The following is a 20,396-nucleotide window of genomic DNA, read 5'->3' as shown; positions in this document are numbered from 1 at the left end:
GAAGTGGCTTCAGACAGTACTTGCCTATGTTGAACATTTGATGAAAATAAACCAACACATAATTAAAACAAACCACACATTCACATGACTTTAGCGGTGAAGTCTTTATTACATGATAACTCAGATTATTATTCAAAGTATAATAATGAATGTCAATAGTTCAGAGTACAAAAGTAGCTAAATGACTAATGCAACTAAACCGCTGGGGTGGATAACTTCATTCTAGATGTGCTGTGATGGCGCATGCATTAAACATTTCACAGTGCATCTACACAAGCCTCCCACTACAACCTATGACCCCCCCCCTCTCTCTCTCTCTCTGACAGCAGCGCACACAACCAACCCTCCTACAGTAACTGCAGTTCAGAGCCCTACTGGCCCCCAGTCAGCCCCAAAATAGCAGTGTAAGTCAAGTGAGACCAGCCATACTGGCCAGGAAGATGTGCAGCAAAAACGTACAGTAAACTATGAAGACTCATGCAGGAGGCCATCCCTGACCCATGTGATCAGCGTGATATGGCAGCCATTTCTGTCAATCAAAGGAGGATAAACTAGGAGGGGAGTTTGTAGTAACATATCTCAATGCTATGGAAGCAGATGAGTCATTATTGGAGACATATTATTGAAGAATAAGTCCATTTCATAGCAAATTAACCTGTCAAGGAGTGAACTCCAAGAAAGTTACTCTGAAGTGTTCTGTTTACAAATGTTAGGCCTGGAGTAAAGACCATTAGGAATTAGAATATTCATGAATAATAATTAGGTTTATTGTGATGTCATCAAATAGAATGTCATTTGTACTCCTCGATGAGTGAAACATTGTAAATCGCTGAGCTAGTGATGGCAGCATTCCACAGGAGGTTGGTGGCACCTTAATTGGGGAGGACGGGCTCGTGGTAATGGCTGGAGCGCAATAGGTGGAATGGTATCAAATACATCAAACACATGGTTTGACGCCATTCCATTCACGCCGTTTCAGCCATTATTACGAGCCGGCCTCCACTGCAGCATGCGCACACATCTTATAGACAAGGAAAGGATGGATCCAGTACACAGTATGAAATGAGTCTATAGACAGGGTTTGTTACGGGGTCCTGAATTACAAGTCACAATGAATCCAAAGAAAGTTGATCCCCCGGTGTCTCTAGAGAGGACTACAACATCTCTCTCTCACTACCATGCCTGACCATATACAACGGTTACAAAGCAAATGAAGTAAAACGTTTTTTTTACAGCAAAAATATTCAAAACATCCCTTGCTCTTTATTCTCTGTCTACTTCTCTTTCTCTCAAGTGTCTAATATTGTTCCAAATGGAGGACGAAAGAGAAATTAAATGTGAAATGATAAGAGATGAATGTCTCTCGCTCTCTTTTCTTTTCTCTCTCTCTCTCTCTCTCTCTCTCTCCATGAAACGGCAGGGCTTTGAGAGGCGACTCCCCCTAGTGTTAGAGAGGATGTATTACATGTCCCAACAGCATCCTCCCAGGGCCAGGTTGTCATTGACTTCTGAGAGGCAGATGTGGGAGACATGCTTTGTGGATGTTAGAGCACCCCCTCTCTCTGCCGCTCACTGCATGACGCCGGGGGTGATGTCCGGACGCCGTGTCTGGATGATTTTGGGGCGAGGGGGGCGGTTGCTGCTGCTGGTGCTTCCTTCTGTGTCGTCTTCGCCCCCCGAGCTGTCCTGCTCGTTCTCACACACGTGGACCACTACGCTGGGGGTGGTGGGGGTGCCGGTGTGCAGCTCGTACTTCTCACCTAATTTAGAGTTGGAGAGAGGACCGTTAACACTGTAGGACTGGCCACAATCAAACTGATGGCAATACAAGGACAGCTACTGTAATTCCATCACATTGAATTAAAATAAATTCTAATTTTAGGTTCCCATCCTCATTGTAGCAAGTGTGTGTGTGTGTTGTACCTGGCCCTAGTTTGGAGATGGCACAGAGAAGGTCGTAGTTGATGACGGGCACGGCGTCCGGGGCCTGCTGCCACCCCACCGGTGGCGAGGCTGGGGGGGAGATCAGGAACTGTTTGTCTGGTTTAGGGGGCTCCAGGCGGGGACTGCCTATGAGGACGGACTGCAGGGCAGACGGGGAGGGGAGGGGAAAAGTGAGACAAGAGGCTCAATGTAGATCAATAAAATCAATCAGTGCCAACACTGTTGCTAGCTAAATAGTGATGAACATGTTTTTTAAATAATTTGTTTACCTTTATTTAACTAGGTAAGTCAGTTAAGAACAAAATCTTATTTACAAAGCCCCCCCGGCCAAACCCTCCTCTAACCCGGACGAAGCTGGGCCAATTGTGCGCCGCCCTATGTGACTCCCGATCACGGCGATACAGCCTGGGATCGAACCCGGGTCTGTAGTGACGCCTCCAGCGCTGTGATGCAGTGCCTTAGACCGCTGCGCCACTTGGGAGCTATTATTTGTAATGCATAGCCTATTTCCACTACCAAAAGATCCAAGTAACTGAAAGTATGGGGGCATTGGGTGATGTACAGAAGTCGTGTTTTTACCTGTGCGAAGTAGAGGCGCATCTCTTTGCCGTTGAAGTCGCTCTTGTGCAGTCGGAGCCGCGCCTCAGCGGCAGCCAGTGCATCGCTGAAGTTGATTCTCACACGCCGGAAGCTCTTAAAGAACTGGAAGTTCACGTCCGGGTCGAAGGAGCGGAACAGAGACTCAAAACTGGCCTATAGGAGGAGAGAGAGAAAAGAGAGGGTGAGAGAGAGAAGAGAGAGAGAGGGTGAGAGAGGGGGGTGTGAGAGAAATAGAGGGGGTGAGAGGGCGAGAGAGAGGGTGAGAGGGCGAGACAGAAAGAGAGAGGGTGAGAGAGAGGGGGGTGAGAGAGGGGGGTGAGAGAGAGGGGGTGAGAGAGAGGGGGGTGAGAGAGAGGGGGGTGAGAGAGAAATAGAGAGGGTGAGAGGGCGAGAGAGAGGTTGAGAGGGCGAGACAGAAAGAGAGAGGGTGAGAGAGAGAGGGTGAGAGAGAAATAGAGAGGGAGAGAGGGGGGTGAGAGAGGGTGAGAGGGCGAGACAGAAAGAGAGAGGGTGAGAGAGAGAGGGTGAGAGAGAGGGGGGGGTGAGAGAGAGGGGGTGAGAGAGAGGGGTGAGAGAGGGGGGTGAGAGAGGGGGGTGAGATAGAAATAGAGAGGGTGAGAGGGCGAGAGAGAGGGTGAGAGGGCGAGACAGAAAGAGAGAGGGCGAGACAGAAAGAGAGAGGGTGAGAGAGAAAGAGAGAGGGTGAGAGAGAAAGAGGGTGAGAGAGAAGGTACAGGGTGAGTTAGATAGTGATGTTGCCACACAGCATTAGTAATGGGATGACGTAATACATTAAATACATAATGGTCTGTTTACCCAGAAATAGGCTATGCTTCTCAAAACTGCTCAGTCACCATGATCCCACAGATAATAATAGTCTAACAAACATTAACTACAGTTATGGGACTGTGGCCTGGGAGAGAACCAGCAGTGGGAGAGAAGCCCAACAAAAAGCCTAAAACCAAGGGGCTCCCGAGTGGCTCAGCAGTCTAGGGCACTGCATCGCAATGCTAGAGGCGTCACAACACACCCGGGTTTGATCCCAGGCTGTGCCGCAGCCGGCCGCGACTGGGAGACCCATGAGGCGGCGCACAATTGGCCCAGCGTCGTCCGGGTTACGGGAGGGCTTGGCCGGCCGAGATGTCCTTGTCCCATAGCGTTTTAGTGACTCCTGTGGCGGGCCGGGCGCATGCACACTGACACGGTCGCCAGGTGTACGGTGTTTCCTCCGACACATCGGTGCGGCTGGCTTCCGGGTTAACCGGGCATTGTGTCAAGAAGCAGTATAGCTTGGTTGGGTCGTGTTTTGGTGGACGCACGGCTCTCGACCTTCGCCTCTCCTGAGTCCATACAGGAGTTGCAGTGATGGGACAATTGGATACCACGAAATTGGGGAGAAAAAGGGGTAAAAAATTTCAATAAAACCCAAGACCAGTCCAGGCACAATGACAATAAAACCAAACCACATAAAGGCCAAATGCATTGTGATTTGAAAGGCACATTTGTCAAGTGTATGAAGACTTGTACTGTAAGTACCTTTCCCAAAAACACTGTCACCAACCTCGTTTCATATCTTCAGTCTTTCAGGCCTAACGTTACCCACCCCCGCCCTTCTAAAAATAGCTGCTGCAAAATGCTTGACTAAACTGTCCCCTTAAAATGAGGAACACTTCCCGGTTGTCATGGCAACCGCGCTCAACTTGTGTGCGTGCCTGGACTTGGTGAGCGTTGGGGTCCGTCGCTAAAGAAAGACCCAGTGTGACAGCGGTCTGATAGGAGCTCAGCTCAGACCATGAGGACCGCTGCATCTCATTGGTCTAAAGCAGTTTGGAACGATTAGTTCAGAGAGAATGGATCACAAGCTGCAGCCAAGCACAGATCTAGGAACAGATTACCTAACCATTACAATCGACCTCAAAGGCTACAGAATCTGACCCTAGATCAGTTTTAGGAGACAGATCAGAGGCGACATATAAAGCCTTCTTACCCGGGACTCAGGCCTGTCAAACACTTCCTGGTTGGTCACCGAGGCAACCAGGCAGAAGGCGTTACACTTGGTGGTCTTGAGGTGCATGATGGGAAGGGCAGGGAGGCAAAGGCCTTTCCACCTGATAATGCGGGAGGTCAGAGTTTGTGAGGAGGGGCCGGGATGAAGATGACAGGTGTGGGGGGGTTGCGCCGCCTTCCCCAGCGTGAGGGTTGAGGGAGATCTCGTTCCCACAAAAAATATATATATTTTCCCGTTTTCCTTACTTCCTCCTCTTCTATTCCCCTCTTCTCTATCTCTCTCTGTTTGTACAGTCCACACCCCTCTAAGAGAGCTGTAAAAGCCTGCAGTCCTGGCCAAATGAAGAGCCAAAATGTCCAGTGACGTTCAAGCCGGAACCAGTTAGCTACTGAGCAGCTAGCCCAGATCCAGAGTTAGCTCTCAGGTTCCACCCTTGGCAGTGATGTCTGTAGGACAGAGACAGGCAGCTACACGACAGCTGAAAACAGTCCTCCGTCTAGGCTGTAGAACATTCCAACGAGACTATGGGCTGCATTTGTAAAAGTCTCATATAATACAGCCTTCTGTCTGGTCTCCAGCTCTCTCTGCAGCCACTTATATGAGAGTCACAACTACTGACGTACACCACAGCCCCTCCCTCTCTCTCTTCTCTTCCTTCGTTCCATGGTTCATTCACTCCCGGCCAACCCGCTGACACAGGGGGTGTGTCCTTCCTTCCTTTCTTCCCTCCCTCCCTACCTCCCTCTCTCCTTTGCTGACAAATTAGAGAGGCAGTGAGACACACAGAGAGAGCGAGACAGACAGACAGAGGACTGGAAAATAACTAAATCAATCTTTAGCAGACTGAAGTGTTAATCTCTTCACTCTTCTCTTGTTCTCTCTCTCTCTCTCACTCACTCACACACAAAACATATGACAAATCTGTTGCTTAGTTGTGAATGGAAAATATGTGCAAATCAGAAACTGGGTCCATGACTCTGACACAATAAAACCACACACACACACACACTGAATCAGCTTATCGGGGAACTTGACTCTGGCCTGCTGAGCGTCAGTCGTGGGTATAAATATGCCCAAGAGCTTCACTACAGAGAAACACAGACGAGAGAGAGAGAGAGAGACTAAAAGAGAGAGGTGGCAGAAGCACAGAGTACATGAGAAAAAGGGAGAGAGACAGCCTGAAAAACAGAATTCTGTGTGGAAGGTAAGGGAAGAAGAGAGAGAGATGAAGGAGAACTGGTTCTTATGGAAAGTATGCAGCTGAGGCTTGATAACACAGAAGCTTTTATGAGAGTGGTATTAATAGCACTGAGGTGCTATGAGAGGAAAAATGTATGAGAGACAGAGAGACTAAAGTAAAGGCTAAGCATGTGTGTCTATAATGTATGTGCTAAATGTAGTATACACTTGTTTGTGTGTTAGTAGTGAAGTGACAATCTCTGTGTGTGTGTGTTTGTGTGTGTGTGTGTGTGAGAAAGCAAATGTTCCAGTGAGGGAATGGAAAATAGGAATATGAAACCAAAACAGAGAGGACGGAAAGAATGGCTGAGAGCCGCCGCCCCCCCCACACACACACACAATGAGTGTTATGCAAAGTGGCTCTGAAAGAGATAGTGTGGGTGTGTATGAGACTAACTAACAGGGTAGGACAAAGGTCTGGAGATGGTTAACACACACGTACACCGTCACACACACGGTGGGACAGAGGTCTGGAGATGGTTAACAACAACAAACACTCACATTGAACCTCAGCTGCTCTGCAGGGAGGAAGAGGGAGGCAGGCACATGTTTCCATACAACACCCACAAACTTTAAAACTAGCCTACACATCCATTTTCTCAAGACTACACCCACAGGCCTACATGCAAATTAACAGTATAGAGGTATTGTGTCTGGACCCTCGACTGACACTTATTAACAACACTACTTGAATTCTGCATGCAGAGATCATCAACTCTTGTCTGAGATGTTGTCTCCAGCTGCTGCTACATGAAAGGTAGTGAGTAACAAATCATACTAGCCATTGGCTGTGATTGACAAGCCAGTCGGCTAGAAGACAGAACCTAGAACAGCAGAGTGTGACCTCAGACAGTGACAGGTGGAACCTCAGAACTGGTTGTATATTCTAGAACACTCCACCATTGTCTGATCTGAGTGGCAGAAACAGCAGGAAAGACCAAAGTGTCACTGATTGTTATGAAGAGCACCAGAAACCAGACAGCAGACGCATGCACACCTTTACATCAAAGACTAGACAACAAAGAGATTCTGTCCCCCCAGCACAGCGTAGAGGGAGACAAGTGCACAGAGGTTGTACTCAGGCAGAGTATTTAAAGGTGCAATATGCAGAAATCTCTACACCATTTCCTTGTTGCTAAAATTCTAAATTGTTCGCCTAATTTCAGTTTGTGACAAAACAAGTGTAGAGAATCATTGTACCATCTAAACCGCTGAGAAATATATTTTCTATAACCAAAACTATTGGATTTTCAGCTGTTTGAAGCTGGTGTGCAAAACTGAAAGTAAAAGACGCAAAAACAAAACTTAATAGAAATAGCACACATAGAACAGATATACCGCTTCTTAGACTTGCATTCAATGTGAATGGCAGATCTATAACTCACATTTATATGTGAATTTGGTCGATTTGCCCAAAAAAGTTACATCATGTAGCTTTAAGTCTACCAGCTGCAGTCTGGCACTAGCGTGCAAGAACACACACTACTTGCTCTGCTCTCTCTCCAGGCCTGAGGCTTTGTGAATGTTTTCTTGCGTTTTTCGATGAAACACACGATCTGTTATAGTCACAGCCGTGATTTAACCAGTTTTAGAAACGTCAGAGTGTTTTCTATCCACACATACTAATCATATGCATATACTATATTCCTGGCATGAGTAGCAGGACGCTGAAAAGTTGCGCGATTTTTAACAGAATGTTCGAAAAAGGAAGGGGTAGACTTAACAGGTTTTAACAAGCGCATTCGCGAAAAAAGCACTATCGTTGCACCAATGTGTACCTAACCATAAACATCAATGCCTTTCTTTAAAATCAATACACAAGTATATATTTAAACCTGCATATTTAGTTAATATTTCCTGCTAACATGACTTTCTTTTAACTAGGGAAATTGTGTCACTTCTCTTGCGTTCTGTGCAAGCAGTCAGGGTATATGCAGCAGTTTGGGCCGCCTGGCTCGTTATGAACTGTGTGAACCATTTATTCCTAACAAAGACTGTAATAAATTTGCCAGAATTGTACATAATTATGACATAACATTGAAGGTTGTACGATGTAACAGCAATATTTAGACTTAGGGATGCCACCCGTTGGATAAAATACGGAACGGTTCCGTATTTCACTGAAAGAATAAACATTTTGTTTTCGAAATTATAGTTTCCGGATTTGACCATATTAATGACCTAAGGCTCATATTTCTGTGTGTTATTATGTTATAATTAAGTCTACGATTTGATAGAGCAGTCTAACTGAGGGGTGGTAGGCAACAGCAGGCTCGTAGGCATTCAATCGAACAGCGTTTGACAGCAGCTCGTTGTGCTTCAAGCATTGAGCCGTTTATGACTTCAAGCCTATCAACTCCCGAGATTAGACTGGTGTAACCGATGTGAAATGGCTAGCTAGTTAGTGGTGGTGCGCGCTAATAGCGTTTCAATCAGTGACGGCACTCGCGCTGAGACCTTGAAGCAGTTGTTCCCCTTGCTCTGCAAGGGCCGCGGCATTTGTGGAGCAATGGATAACGATGCTTCGAGGGTGGCTGTTTTCGATGTGTTCCTGGTTCGAGCCCAGGTAGGGGCGAGGAGAGGAACGGAAGCTATACTTTTACACTGCCAATACTAAACTGCCTATAAGAACATCCAATAGTCAAAGGTATATGAAATGCAAATGGTGTAGAGGGAAATAGTCCTATAATTCCTATAATAACTACAACCTAAAACTTCTTACCTGGGAATATTGAAGACTCATGTTAAAAGGAACCACCAGCTTTCATATGTTCTCATGTTTTGAGCAAGGAACTTAAACGTTAGCTATTTTACATGGCACATATTGCACTTTTACTTTCTTCTCCAAACACTTTGTTTTTATATTACTTAAACTAAATTGAACACGTTTCATTATTTATTTGAGGCTAAATAGATTTTATTGATGTATTATATTGAGTTAAAATAATTGTTCATTCAGTATTGTTGTAATTGTCATATATATATATATATATATATATATATATATATATATATATATATATATATATATATATATATATATATATATTTTTTTTTTTTTCTTCAAATGTATTTATCCATTTATTTAAATCGGCTGATTAATCGGTATAGGCTTTTTTTGGTCCTCCAATAATCGGTATCGGAAACGTCTTTGAAAAATTATAATCGGTCGACCTCTAGTGGGTATACAGAAGATAGCACTATTTGGTAAAAGACCAAGTCCATATTATGGCAAAAACAGTTCAAATAAGCTAAGAGAAACGACAGTCCATCATTACATTAAGACGTAAAGTTCAGTCAATACGGAACATTTCAAGAACTTTTAAAGTTTCTTCAAGTGCAGTCGCAAAAACCATCAGGCGCTATGATGAAACAGGCTCTCATGAGGACCGCCACAGGAATGGAAGACCCACAGTTACCTCTGCTACAGAGGATAAGTTCTTTAGAGTTACCATTCTCAGAAATTGCAGCCCAAATAAATGCTTCATTTTTATTTTACCTTTATTTAACTAGGCAAGTCAGTTAAGAACAAATTCTTATTTTCAATGACGGCTTACGAACACTGCCTTATTCAGGGTAGGAACGACAGATTTTTACCTTGTCAGCTCAGGGATTAGATCTTGCTAACTTTCGGTTACTAGTGCAATGCTGGTCAACTAACAGACACATCTCAACATCAACTGTTCAGAGGAGACCTGTGTGAATCAGGCCTTCATGGTCGAATTGCTGCAAAGAAACCACTACTAAAGGACACCAATAAGAAGATGAGCCTTGTTTGGGCCAAGAAACATGAGGAATAGATATTAGACCAGTGGAAATCTGTCCTTTGGTCTGGAGTCCAATTTGGAGATTTTGGGTTTCAACCGCCGTGTTTTTGTGAGAGGCGTGTGGAGGTGCTTTGCTGGTGACACTGTCTGTGATTTATTTAGGAATTCAAGGCACACTTAACCAGCATGGCTACCACAGCATTCTACAGCGATATGCCATCTCATCTGGTTTGGGCTTAGTGGGACTATCATTTGTTTTTGAACAGGACAATGACTCAACACACCTCCAGGCTGTGTAAGGGCCATTTTACCAAGAAGGAGAGTGATGGAGTGCTGCATCAGATGACCTGGCCTCCATAATCGCCCGACCTCAAATTGAGATGGTTTGAGATGAGCCAGACCGCAGAGTGAAGGAAAAGCAGCCAACAAGTGCTCAGCGTATGTGAGAACTTCAAGACTGTTGGAAAAGCATTCCAGCTGTAACAGGTTGAGAGAATGCCAAAAGTGTGCAAAGCTGTCATCAAGGCAATGGGTGGCTATTTTGATTTGGTTACTACATGATTCCATATGTGTTATTTCATAGTTTTGATGTCTTCACTATTATTCTACAATGTAGAAAATAGTAAAAATAAAGAAAAACCCCTTGAATGAGTAGGTGTTCTAAAACTTTTGACCGGTAGTGTATTTGAAAAATCTTTACAGCTCTCTCCCTTTCGATAACAACTCAGCGTGAAAGGGAAAAATGTCATGCTCTTATCCTGTGGAAACGTCATAAAATAGACCTACCTGATTACTTCTTATCCATTGTGCAAATAGCCTACAGCTGTGTATGTCCTGAGCTCACTGGCACAGGAAACTGATGGCCCAGAATATGTTATACAATGTCGCAAGTTTGCTAGTGTGAGCTGGGCCAGACCCAAGTTAATAGTTGATACAATGTTTCAAGTTCATTGCAGACAGGCCATGCGTAGCCAATGTGATTTATAAGATATTTATTTTATCATGATATTTTCTACCTGCAGGCTGCAATGTTTTTATTTGTTGGCTTAATGTAGGCTGTGTTTACATAGTTTCAATGGCAATAGAATTTGCATTTTAAGTTTGTATAATTTTTATTTTCGATTTGGATAGACTTTTGATTAACCACATGACAATTATTTTGAGATTCGAAGATGTTATTCTAAATTAAATGAAACTGTTCCATGAAAAAGTGCATTTGAAAACCATAACTAGCACGCAAATCGGTAGAAATTGTAAGATAAATTGACATTGCTCATGAGAAAGGTTGTGGACTCCTTGTGTAGCCTATTACCAGCAACTTCAGGAGGATGGTTGGGTCAGGTTAAGGTTTTTTCTTCTGGTTATCTTGATCTCTGGCTCCCTCTTGAGTCATCTGTGTCTTATTTCATCAAACAATGAGCTTAAAGCATCAGACAAGCTCAGCGCATATAATTGATTTTATTCAAACAAATAGAGTGCATCTATATGGAAAAATAAGTTTAAAAAATTCCAATCACTCGATATATATAAACACCCTATTTGTTTTAATAAAATCAACTATATGCAGAACGGACGACTTTCGGTCAACCAATATAAATGTTTTTATCGAGACAGTGTATGGATTTATTCTATTTGCTTTAAACAAATTGCAAGGCATAAGGCCTAGTCTGTGGATGTGGGAATACTACGTAGAACAAAGTCTCTAATTTCTCCCCTTTTCAACCTCATCTCTTCCTGCGTATAACTGCTGTCCTTCCTGTTCCTTCCTTCCTGCCAGCTCCAATGGAAACTCTCTCTGAATCAAAGACTAGCCTACAGAGCGGAAGAATGTTGTGTACACTGAAAAATACATTAGTCAGATATCCAACGCAAAAACTCAGCCCCTGTGACACATTCACCTGACCTCAGGAAGGCTAGATGTTATCAGAGACTGAGATAATGGGAGTGTGTACCAGATATGCATTTTACTAAAGATACCAATCTTTGTTTTATGATTTAGGCTATATCCTCCAAGTCCAGAAACGGTTTGACTGAATAGGGCCCCTGCTTGCCAATTCTCTCCCTGCTGTTGTTCAGGAGGATCTCCTGAATGACATCTGGCCTAGTTAGAGCACACACACTTTTCCATTGTTCCGATTACAGTGTGTTATCACAGTCTACTTCCAGTGGCCTTCATTTGACTGACAAAGAGGTCACAGCCACCTCAGCCAAAACCCCTGACAAGAGATTGGTGAGAGGAGCAGCGATGACTAGACATGTTTGTGCCATATCACTTTCACTTATTGGCTAGCTAAGAGGTCATGAAGGAAAGAAGACAAGGAAAGGAAGCAGTAAAATAAACACTCTTAGGACCTTTGCCTGTGTGCATCTGTCCTTGGCTAAGCTCTGAGATTCTGGCCCAGTTAGGACAGAATCTCAGTCTTTCCAAGCTTCCTGTATTCTGGTCTGGTTATGGGGGAAAATCTAGTAATGTTCTTGCTGATGGAACTGTTCCAACCCCTATGGAATCAGGCAGGGGATGGAAGGGAACCATTTCCATGTGTGTGATGAGGGTGTGAGTGGTGGATTGGAACTACACAACTAGGAGCCTAAGACTCATCTTAAGAAAGACACCAATTTTTTGGAGGAGTGGAATGTAATACTATCTTTGGATTGAACATGAGCCTGAGAGCGCGCGCGGCACGCACGCACGCAGGCACACACACACACGCACACACACACACACAAATAGGTTTAAGTTGTTTAGTAGGGAAACATTGTAATGTAATGCAAGCTTGCTTTGGTTGATTGCTTTGATCCACCATAACACACATCCTTACCTTCAGAGTTTGGTCATTGAAAACATCTTCAGTTACTTTACATGCGATAAGGGCGTTGGGAAGGTCGGTAAACTGCACACCGACCGTTGCCTCAGCACCATCGCTCTTCTCTGATTTCTGCATCTTGCGGACCGTACTTGTTCTAGTCGCGCCAGGTTAGTTGTTTCAACTTGCAGTTCGGACCTAGCAGTCACTGTAGCTAAATATACTATGGTCCTCCGTTAGCTTTCAGCTAGCTAGCTAGCAGAAGCGCTTAGCTACTATCTCATCGCAAGCTCCTTAGATTCGTCATTAATTAATGACCAAAAGTTAAATAACTAATGTAGCTATGTTGTTTTATGACCAAATATTTCTCAGTAAATTACATTCAAAATGCATATTACACTAAAAACTGAAAGTACTGTTATAGAGCTGGTGGCACATCAAATAAAGGAGATGACGTCAAGGGGACGAAAAACAGCTGATGCGATTTTCCGGTTTAGAACTGTCGCAACGCAGCTTCACTGATCACTGCAATTCGGGATTGTCCAAGAGAATACATGATAACGAGTTTGACTCATACAGTCTGTTTTAGATCAGTGATGTCTACGCAGCGCTTTACCCCATTGCAAATTACTGGAACGCCCTGAAGGTGATGGCACATTAGCTGTCCTTGTCAGTGTTGAGTTTTAGTACACTGTCATTTTTCCCTGAATTGTTCGTTGCAAATGCCGTACTTATGTCTACTGAAGTGAAGTCTATTTACTTATATGTAAATGACCTGCTATTTTATCATATTTAATACCATTATAGACAAAGCAATACTGCCCTCTACAGTCAGTAGTAGATTATCTTTTTTATTTGAAGAATATGATGGAAGCATCATCAATATGTTTAGATCGAAGAATGGAATTATAAAGAAAAATAATTACTAATTACTAATTACTAATTACTAATTACTATTCATCCTTTTGTACCAAAATTCTCTTGTGTGAGTAATTACATTTGGTCAACAATGCAATCCTTTACATTCTGATGCCTCTACCTGTAGGTCTACCTCTGACTGTCAGACAGTGGTTTTATAGGTTTACTCTGCCTAAAGCCTGAAAGGGGATAAGGGATTGTACTAGGACAACTGTGGTTTACTGAAAAGCTAACTCAGGGCATCCTCACTGACCTCAGCAGAGGCTCAGCCTATGAGTTATGTTAAAGGAGAACTGAAAACTGCCCAGGGGTCAGGACGGGGGGACGGGGGGATGGGGGGGGTTAAAGATGGTTTGGAGTTGGGGGAAGTGTGGCAGGTTGGATGTGTTTTAGGATTGGGAGGGGGGGGGGGGGGTCCAGGCATGTATGGAGGCAGCCATTGGGAGGAGGAGATTGTTAGGGAAGTGGTTGAATGGATGGGGGTTGGAGTGGAGTGGAGTAGAGGGGCCTGGGGTATGGGGAGGGATGTGGGATGTGGGATACTGGGGCTATGCTGGGCTAGGCATGGTTGTGGGGGTATAGGCTCTGGAGCTGGGCTGAGCTGGGGAGATATGGGCTCTGGAGCTGGGCGGGGGGGATATAGGCTCTGGAGCTGGGCTGGGCTGGGGGGATATAGGCTCTGGAGCTGGGCGGGGGGGGGGGGGGGGCATAGGCTCTGGGCGGATTTAAATTAGGCAGGCTGGTCATGTGGGGATCAACTTCTGAAACTCAGCCTAATCCTTTGGAGAGAGAGAGAGAGAGAAAGAGAGAGAGAGAGAGAGAGAGAGAGAGAGAGAGGGAGTGAGAGAGAGAGAGAGCGATTGAGAGAGAGAGAGAGAGAGAGATGGCAAGAGAGAGGGAGTGAGAGAGAGAGAGAGCGAGAGCGAGAAAGAGAGAGAGAAGGAGGGAGGAAGAGATTGTACTTTGACCAACTGGACACAGGCACTAATTACAGATTGGAGCCCCAGGCAGCGACAACTAGAAGCTGTGCGTGCGTCTGTGGAACCTACAAATACACACTTATCTAACTTTCTCAAACTTGGCTTGAACTCCTGGACACATACTCGTTGGAACCTTGAACACACTCCTTCCCAGTGTGTGTTGGTCTTCCAGTAACCATGGAACAGTCTGAAGCTAATGGCCTCAGCCCGGACCTCTCCAATGGAGCCATCATCCACAGCCCTATAGGAACCTGTACCAACCCGGACAGACAGAGACAACGAGATGAAGAGGAGGAGGAGGAAGAGGAGGATGTAGAACTAGCAGAGGAGGTGTTAGAACTGGGGGAGGAGGTGGGCGAGGACATGGAGGACATTGGGATGGCAGGTGAGGGGGAAGGTGCAGCTGATCATTTCAAAGTGACGATGCAAGCTAGCGGGAGCAGAGGAAAGGAGGGAGAGGAGGGGGAGAGGGGGATTGAAGAAGAGATTGGTTTACAGGAAAAGAGAGAGGAAGATAAAGGGGAGGGGGATCTGACAGTGACAGTTGTTGTAATTGAAGAGGAGCAGGAGAAATCTGTAGAGGCTGTTGAAGAAGAGAAGTTCACTGAGAGAGAGGAGTCAGCAGGGGCGGACAAAAAGAGAGAAATAGAGGAGAGAGAACCTCCTCACCCCCCACCACCCCCTAGTTTACCTGAAACTGAGTCAATTAATGATGAGGTAGAGACAAAAGACGAGGACACATCTCCAGAGGCAGAAAAGGCACAAATCGTTTTGCCTATTGATGAGACAGAGAAGACAGAGGACAATGTTGGTTTGACGACAACAGAACCGCCAGCCCCGTCAACTAATGATGAGGTGGAGAGTAAAGAAGAGCTATGTAATGAGAGTCGAAAGCCAGAAACCACATCCACTACAGATGAGTTAGCGAAGGGAGAGCATAGTGGCGGTCAGGATGCAGAGATGCCCATCAGCCAGGTGACTAATGATGACGGCATAGTAAGAGTGAGTGATGAAAGCGGGAGTCAAGTGACTGAGGACTGTCAAACTGTGTCCACTAGTGATGAGGTCAGAGGGACACGGCAGGAGGAAGGACAGGAAGAGGAGCCTAAACATCAGCCAGCCAATGACAATGAAGGAGAGAGTGAGGAAAGTAACAATAAATTGGCACAAAATCTACAGGTTTCACAAGAAGAAAGGGATGAGAACCAGCAGGGAAGTGAGAAGAGTACAGAGAAAAAAGAGGAGGAGGTTAAAAGCCCTGTTACAGAAGAACAGGGAGAGACAACTAAAGCAGTTTTAGAGAAAAAAGAGGAGGGGCATCAAGCGACAGAGCACCAGCCCCCGTTGTTCGTTACCAAGGAGTTCATAGAGCTTGGAGTCGTCAAGAGTCAGGCAACCACAGCTCAACAGCCACAGGATGTTGTCACTCCACCTGTTGAGGTAGAGGGAGGCAGCAAGAGCAAGGCACAGCTACTGATACAGCCCAATGAGAGTCAGGAGGGTGAGAACGGCTCTAAAGAGGAGGGAGGTTTACAACAGACAAAACAACAGCTACAGGTGGAAGAGGGTGACAGTGATAGGGCAGTGGAGAGAGGTGGTGGGGAGAGGGAAGAACCGCGACAGGTTGGGGATAATGCGGTGTTGGGGATGGACACAGGAGGCAGCAAAGTAGATGAGGAGCAAAAGAAGAAGGATAATGTAGACATAGCAGAGGAAGAGAGAAGAGGTGGCGGCGGTATGGAGGAACAGACGGAAAAGGCTTTGGAGCCTGATTATGCTAACAGAGAAGAGGGGGAAGAGACAGAAGACAAAGTTGTAGCTCAGCCACAGGTACAGATACTCAAGGGTTCAGCAGAAGCTACACAGGAGGACGACGACAAGGATTTAGAGCATGTCGAGGAGGCTTTCGAGCTTGAGGAGGAAGGAGACATGGAGAAAGAACAGCCAGGAGAGGTCATTCTGGATGAGCCCGGAGCTGCAGAGGTGGGAGGGGCTGAAGAGATGGATAATCTGGTCCCAGTCTCAGAGATAGGAACGGGAGGAGCAGAGGGAGGGGGTGAGTTGGAGGAACAGCCAGTGACAAACATTGACGATAATCTAGACTCACAGTCAGAGGGAGCGATTGAGATGGCGGAAGAGCCAGAAGATCTCATTGAGGATGAGTCTAAATCTGCATTAGAGGTATGCAGCGAGAGAGTAGAACAGCCAGGGCCTGCCACTAAGGATGAGCCAGTAAAGTTTGGGAAGGAATACACAGCGAAGGAAAGAAGGAAAGAGAAGAAAGAAGAGGTGGAGCTAGGGGTCAAAGGTCACAAAGCCTGGATAGAGAATGGGTTCCCTGGAACAGAGGAGGTGAAACGACAACTGCTGAATGAGATGCTGCTATCTCCCACAAGGCTGAAACAAGGAGAAATGAAAGAGGAGGTGACAGTAAAAAGAGTTAGGGTGACACCCCGCAGAGGGAGCAACGACTGGAACAAGAAGGCGGCCCCAGAGGAGGTACAGACCCGCAGAGGGAGCAACGACTGGAACAAGAAGGGGGCCCCAGAGGAGGCGCAGACCCGCAGAGGGAGCAACGACTTGAACAAGAAGGAGGCCCCAGAGGAGGCGCAGACCCGCAGAGGGAGCAACGACTGGAACAAAAAGGCGGCCCCAGAGGAGGCACAGACCCCCTGGAGGAGGGAGGACTGGGCCAAAAAGGAGGCTCCAGAGGAGGTGCAGACCCGCAGAAGGAGTGATGACTGGATCAAAAAGGCCCCAGAGGAGGCGCAGACCCCCGGGAGGAGGGAGGATTGGATTAAGAAGTTGTCTCCAGAGGAGGCGCAGACCCGCAGAAGGAGCGACGACTGGATCAAGAAGGAGGCCTCAGAGGAGGCGCAGACCCCTGGGTGGAGGGAGGACTGGATTAAGAAGTTGTCCCCAGAGGAGGTGCAGACCCCTGGGCGGAAGGAGGACGGGATTAAGAAGTTGAAGTCGGTGCTCAAAGAGGAGGTACTTTCCCCGAAGAGGAGAGAGGAGCAGGTGAAGAAAAAGAAGAAGAAGGTGGTGGTCATGGACGAAGTGCCCACGTTCATGCACCAGAGGACAGAGGTGAAGATAGAGGTGAAGAAAGAGAAGGAGGCACAGGGGGAGGAGAAGACGCCAAAGAAGTCTGTGAGGCTGCAGAGCCCAACTCCTCATGGGGAAGACAGCGACAGTTCGGACCCCCAGGAGTACGAGATCTCCCTCTATGTCAAGGTACAGTAGCACCAAGGGTTAACTATGGGTTAGCTATGACGTTAAGAACATTGCAGATAGACCTGTGATGAATAAAGCTGACACAATTGCATTTTATGTTGCATCTTCCTGAACAGACCCCAGTGCTCCCTGGTCCTGTAGAGCTGTATCGATCAGCTGATTACCTGAATCAGGTGTGTTACCTTGCACATCCTGTGGGTGCTCTGGACCAGGACTGAAGAACACTGAGGGGTGTGGTCTAAGATGTACAGATCTCTCCGCCATTGTCTCCGTGTATTGGCATCTCCACTTGTGGCAGGATATAGTTTAGCATGTATTTAAAGTCAAGTGTAGCTTCTATTCAGGTAACGGCTACAAGATGTATCTGTCCACATGTCACAACAATACAAACCCACCCCTTCTCTTAGAAGAGGCTTTAATAAGGGACAATCTCTCTTCCTTCGCTCTCTATCTGTCTCCCTCTCTCATCTGGTAATCAAATCAGTGTTTCGGAATCCTCGAGAATTATCTACTTAGCTCGTAATGGAACTTTCCTGTCATCCTGTTCTATAGATTACAAATGGGGCTACGTGTACCGTGCTAGCTAGCATCATAGGAAAACCCATGCCAGCCACTAGCCCTAGCCCACATTTTAGCTTATCTTAGCTACTTAGTGGCTAATTATTTTAGTGTCTGGTCTATGGTCATGTTCAGTTGGTCATAAAGGCTAGCTCAGACACTGTTCGCTCAAAGCCCCAAACATTGTTCTGTTGTTGTGGTTTATTCTCCTCTGGCTGGTTTAAAGTAATGCGATTTGACAACTTGAAATGGCCACCTGTCGGGAGTCGTTGAGGGAGAGAGGACGTTGTTGTTATCATTAGCCTACATTCTGTGGCCTGTTCTTCTTTACCAACTAGTGTAGCGACATGGCCACATACAATGATGTTGGCCCGGAAAATATACTGTAAGGGAGTAGTTAGCAGGTAACTTAATTTACGTCGTAATAAAGACACTGTTTGGCCCTGCAGGTCAGAGGTGGTGTAGTAAGGAAAGAAGAGGGTCTGTGTGTCTGGCCAGTAAAGTATTAGCCTGCTGGACTTTATTCAAAAACACACCGCCATTTTGAAAATTGGTTGCTAAGGAAACATCAAGCATACTTACGGTTTGGGTGTGAGGCATGTTGTGTAATATTCCCTGTGTTATGATTGCATGTGAGATGTTTTGTTGGGGTTGTGTGTGATTGTGTGTGGGAGTCATGTGGGAGTCATGTCGCTGGGTTGCCTGTGATCCCACTGTGATCTCCTTATCTCATCCCATTAAGAGAGTGATATCCTACTGTAATTCTACCCCTCTTTAGCTGATTGCACACACACACACGCACAGACTCACAGACACACATACGCACACACACACGCACACACATAGTTACACGGAGGCACAAACACACACACACAGTCTTGCCGGCCCCATTGTCCCATGCGTGCGTGTGTGTTAGGGCATTCTAGTAGTGTTGTTGGTGAGTGTTCTGGTGCAAAATGGCTGCCGTAGCATCACCTGTGGCCCACTATCAATGTAAAGTGCTTTGAGGACTAGGTGGAGAGCACTACATTGAGCCACTACATCATTACGCTCCATTCTAGCCGCGACTGTATTGCTTTGAGCCATGCATTTCTGGTCAGAAGTCTATAAAAAGCCTGTATTAAAAAGTTACCTGACATGGTACCTACTTTGGCTCAATTGGTTGGAGTGTGGCTCTCTATAGCAACCCCAGGGTTGTGGATTTGACTCCCACATGTGCTACATAATACTGTATGTGTGCTAACCGTCAGTCGCCTAGATAAAACCTCCTGCTAAAAATGGGCATGTTGTTATGGCGTTGTAAGTCTGGAGGGCTGCATGCCATGGACCCAGGACGTGACCAACACAACAAAGGCACATTCCAGTGTTTGATGAAGGTGCCCTGGCGCCCAGCTGAAGGATTAAGCCTGGTGGAAAATGTCCTAATATCCTGGCCTGTTCTCCTGGGGCGCCTGCTAACATAATACAATTGACGCCTTTGTCTTGCTCTTGGTGTGAGAGCAACTGTAGGTATGCTCCATGGCCAAGGTCAGGGGAGGCAGGAGGCAGGAGCAAGCTCCAACTGTGGCTTTCACCAGAGTTAGAGAGTCAAGGAAAACATGGAGAAAATTATTTTTACATTCTCTCTCTTTCTCCCTCCTCTCTCTCTCTCTCTCTCTCTCTCTCTCTCTCTCTCTCTCTTTCTCTCTCTCCCCTCCACTCTCTCTCTTTCTCTCCCCCCCCTTCTCGCCCCTCTCTCTCTTTCTCTCTCTCTTTCTCTTTCTCTCCCTCTCTCTCTCTCTCTCTCTCCCCTTCTCCCCCCCCCTCTCTCTTTCTCTCTTGACAATAAGCTGATTATCAGGCATCACTATGGTAACAAAGTCACACAGCACACCTGAATGGTCACCTGTTGCCATGAGTTTTGGGGTCGGAGTTGAAGTGTGATGAGTCGGACTTGGTTGTGTTTGTAATGATTTCAGTAGAAATATACATGATCAAACGATCCTCTTTATGTTGTTGACAACTTTCTACCCAATGAGGTACTTCTATGATATGCATGCACAGTATGGTTGGTTGCCTACGAGGAGTACGTTTTCAGTGTGTGTGTGTGTGTGTGTGTGTGTGTGTGTGTGTGTGTGTGTGTGTGGGGGTGCGTGCGTGCGTGCGTGCGTGCGGGCGGGCGGGCGTGCGTGTGTGTGTGAGCGTGTGTGTGTGTGAGAAACACATTGCCCTTTTCCAACAGGGTCAGAACAGGCCTGAGGATTCCATCAACTCCCACACACTGACCCCAAAACAGACCTAACACTGTTCCGCCAGCCTACACTGACACCATACCCACAGACTCTGGGTCAGTCAGTTGGGG

General features: G+C 46.1%; 2 protein-coding genes across 3 annotated transcripts; one reads left to right on the top strand and one right to left on the bottom strand.

Moving 5' to 3' along the window:
* Positions 1-89: 89 nt before the first annotated feature.
* LOC139412899 (calcipressin-1-like) lies at positions 90-12,835 on the bottom strand. Of its 2 annotated transcripts, none has more exons than XM_071159735.1 (4): positions 12,378-12,835; positions 2,524-2,697; positions 1,924-2,083; positions 90-1,760 (listed from the first exon to the last, which is right to left on the bottom strand). In XM_071159735.1, exons 1-4 carry the CDS (start codon positions 12,498-12,500, stop codon positions 1,570-1,572), a joined length of 648 nt encoding a protein of 215 aa, XP_071015836.1. In that variant the 5' UTR covers positions 12,501-12,835; the 3' UTR covers positions 90-1,569. The 2 variants fall into 2 exon arrangements, with proteins under 2 accessions (XP_071015836.1, XP_071015837.1); XM_071159736.1 differs by lacking the exon at positions 12,378-12,835 and adding an exon at positions 4,532-5,377.
* Positions 12,836-14,290: 1,455 nt separating this feature from the next.
* On the top strand, positions 14,291-17,715 carry LOC139414005 (uncharacterized). Its single transcript, XM_071161889.1, has 2 exons — positions 14,291-17,497; positions 17,614-17,715. Exons 1-2 carry the CDS (start codon positions 14,438-14,440, stop codon positions 17,713-17,715), a joined length of 3,162 nt encoding a protein of 1,053 aa, XP_071017990.1. The 5' UTR covers positions 14,291-14,437.
* Positions 17,716-20,396: the final 2,681 nt, after the last annotated feature.

Source organism: Oncorhynchus clarkii, chromosome 7, assembly GCF_045791955.1.
Source record: "Oncorhynchus clarkii lewisi isolate Uvic-CL-2024 chromosome 7, UVic_Ocla_1.0, whole genome shotgun sequence".
NCBI lineage: Eukaryota > Metazoa > Chordata > Actinopteri > Salmoniformes > Salmonidae > Oncorhynchus > Oncorhynchus clarkii.
This window is presented reverse-complemented; position numbering and strand designations above follow the sequence as displayed.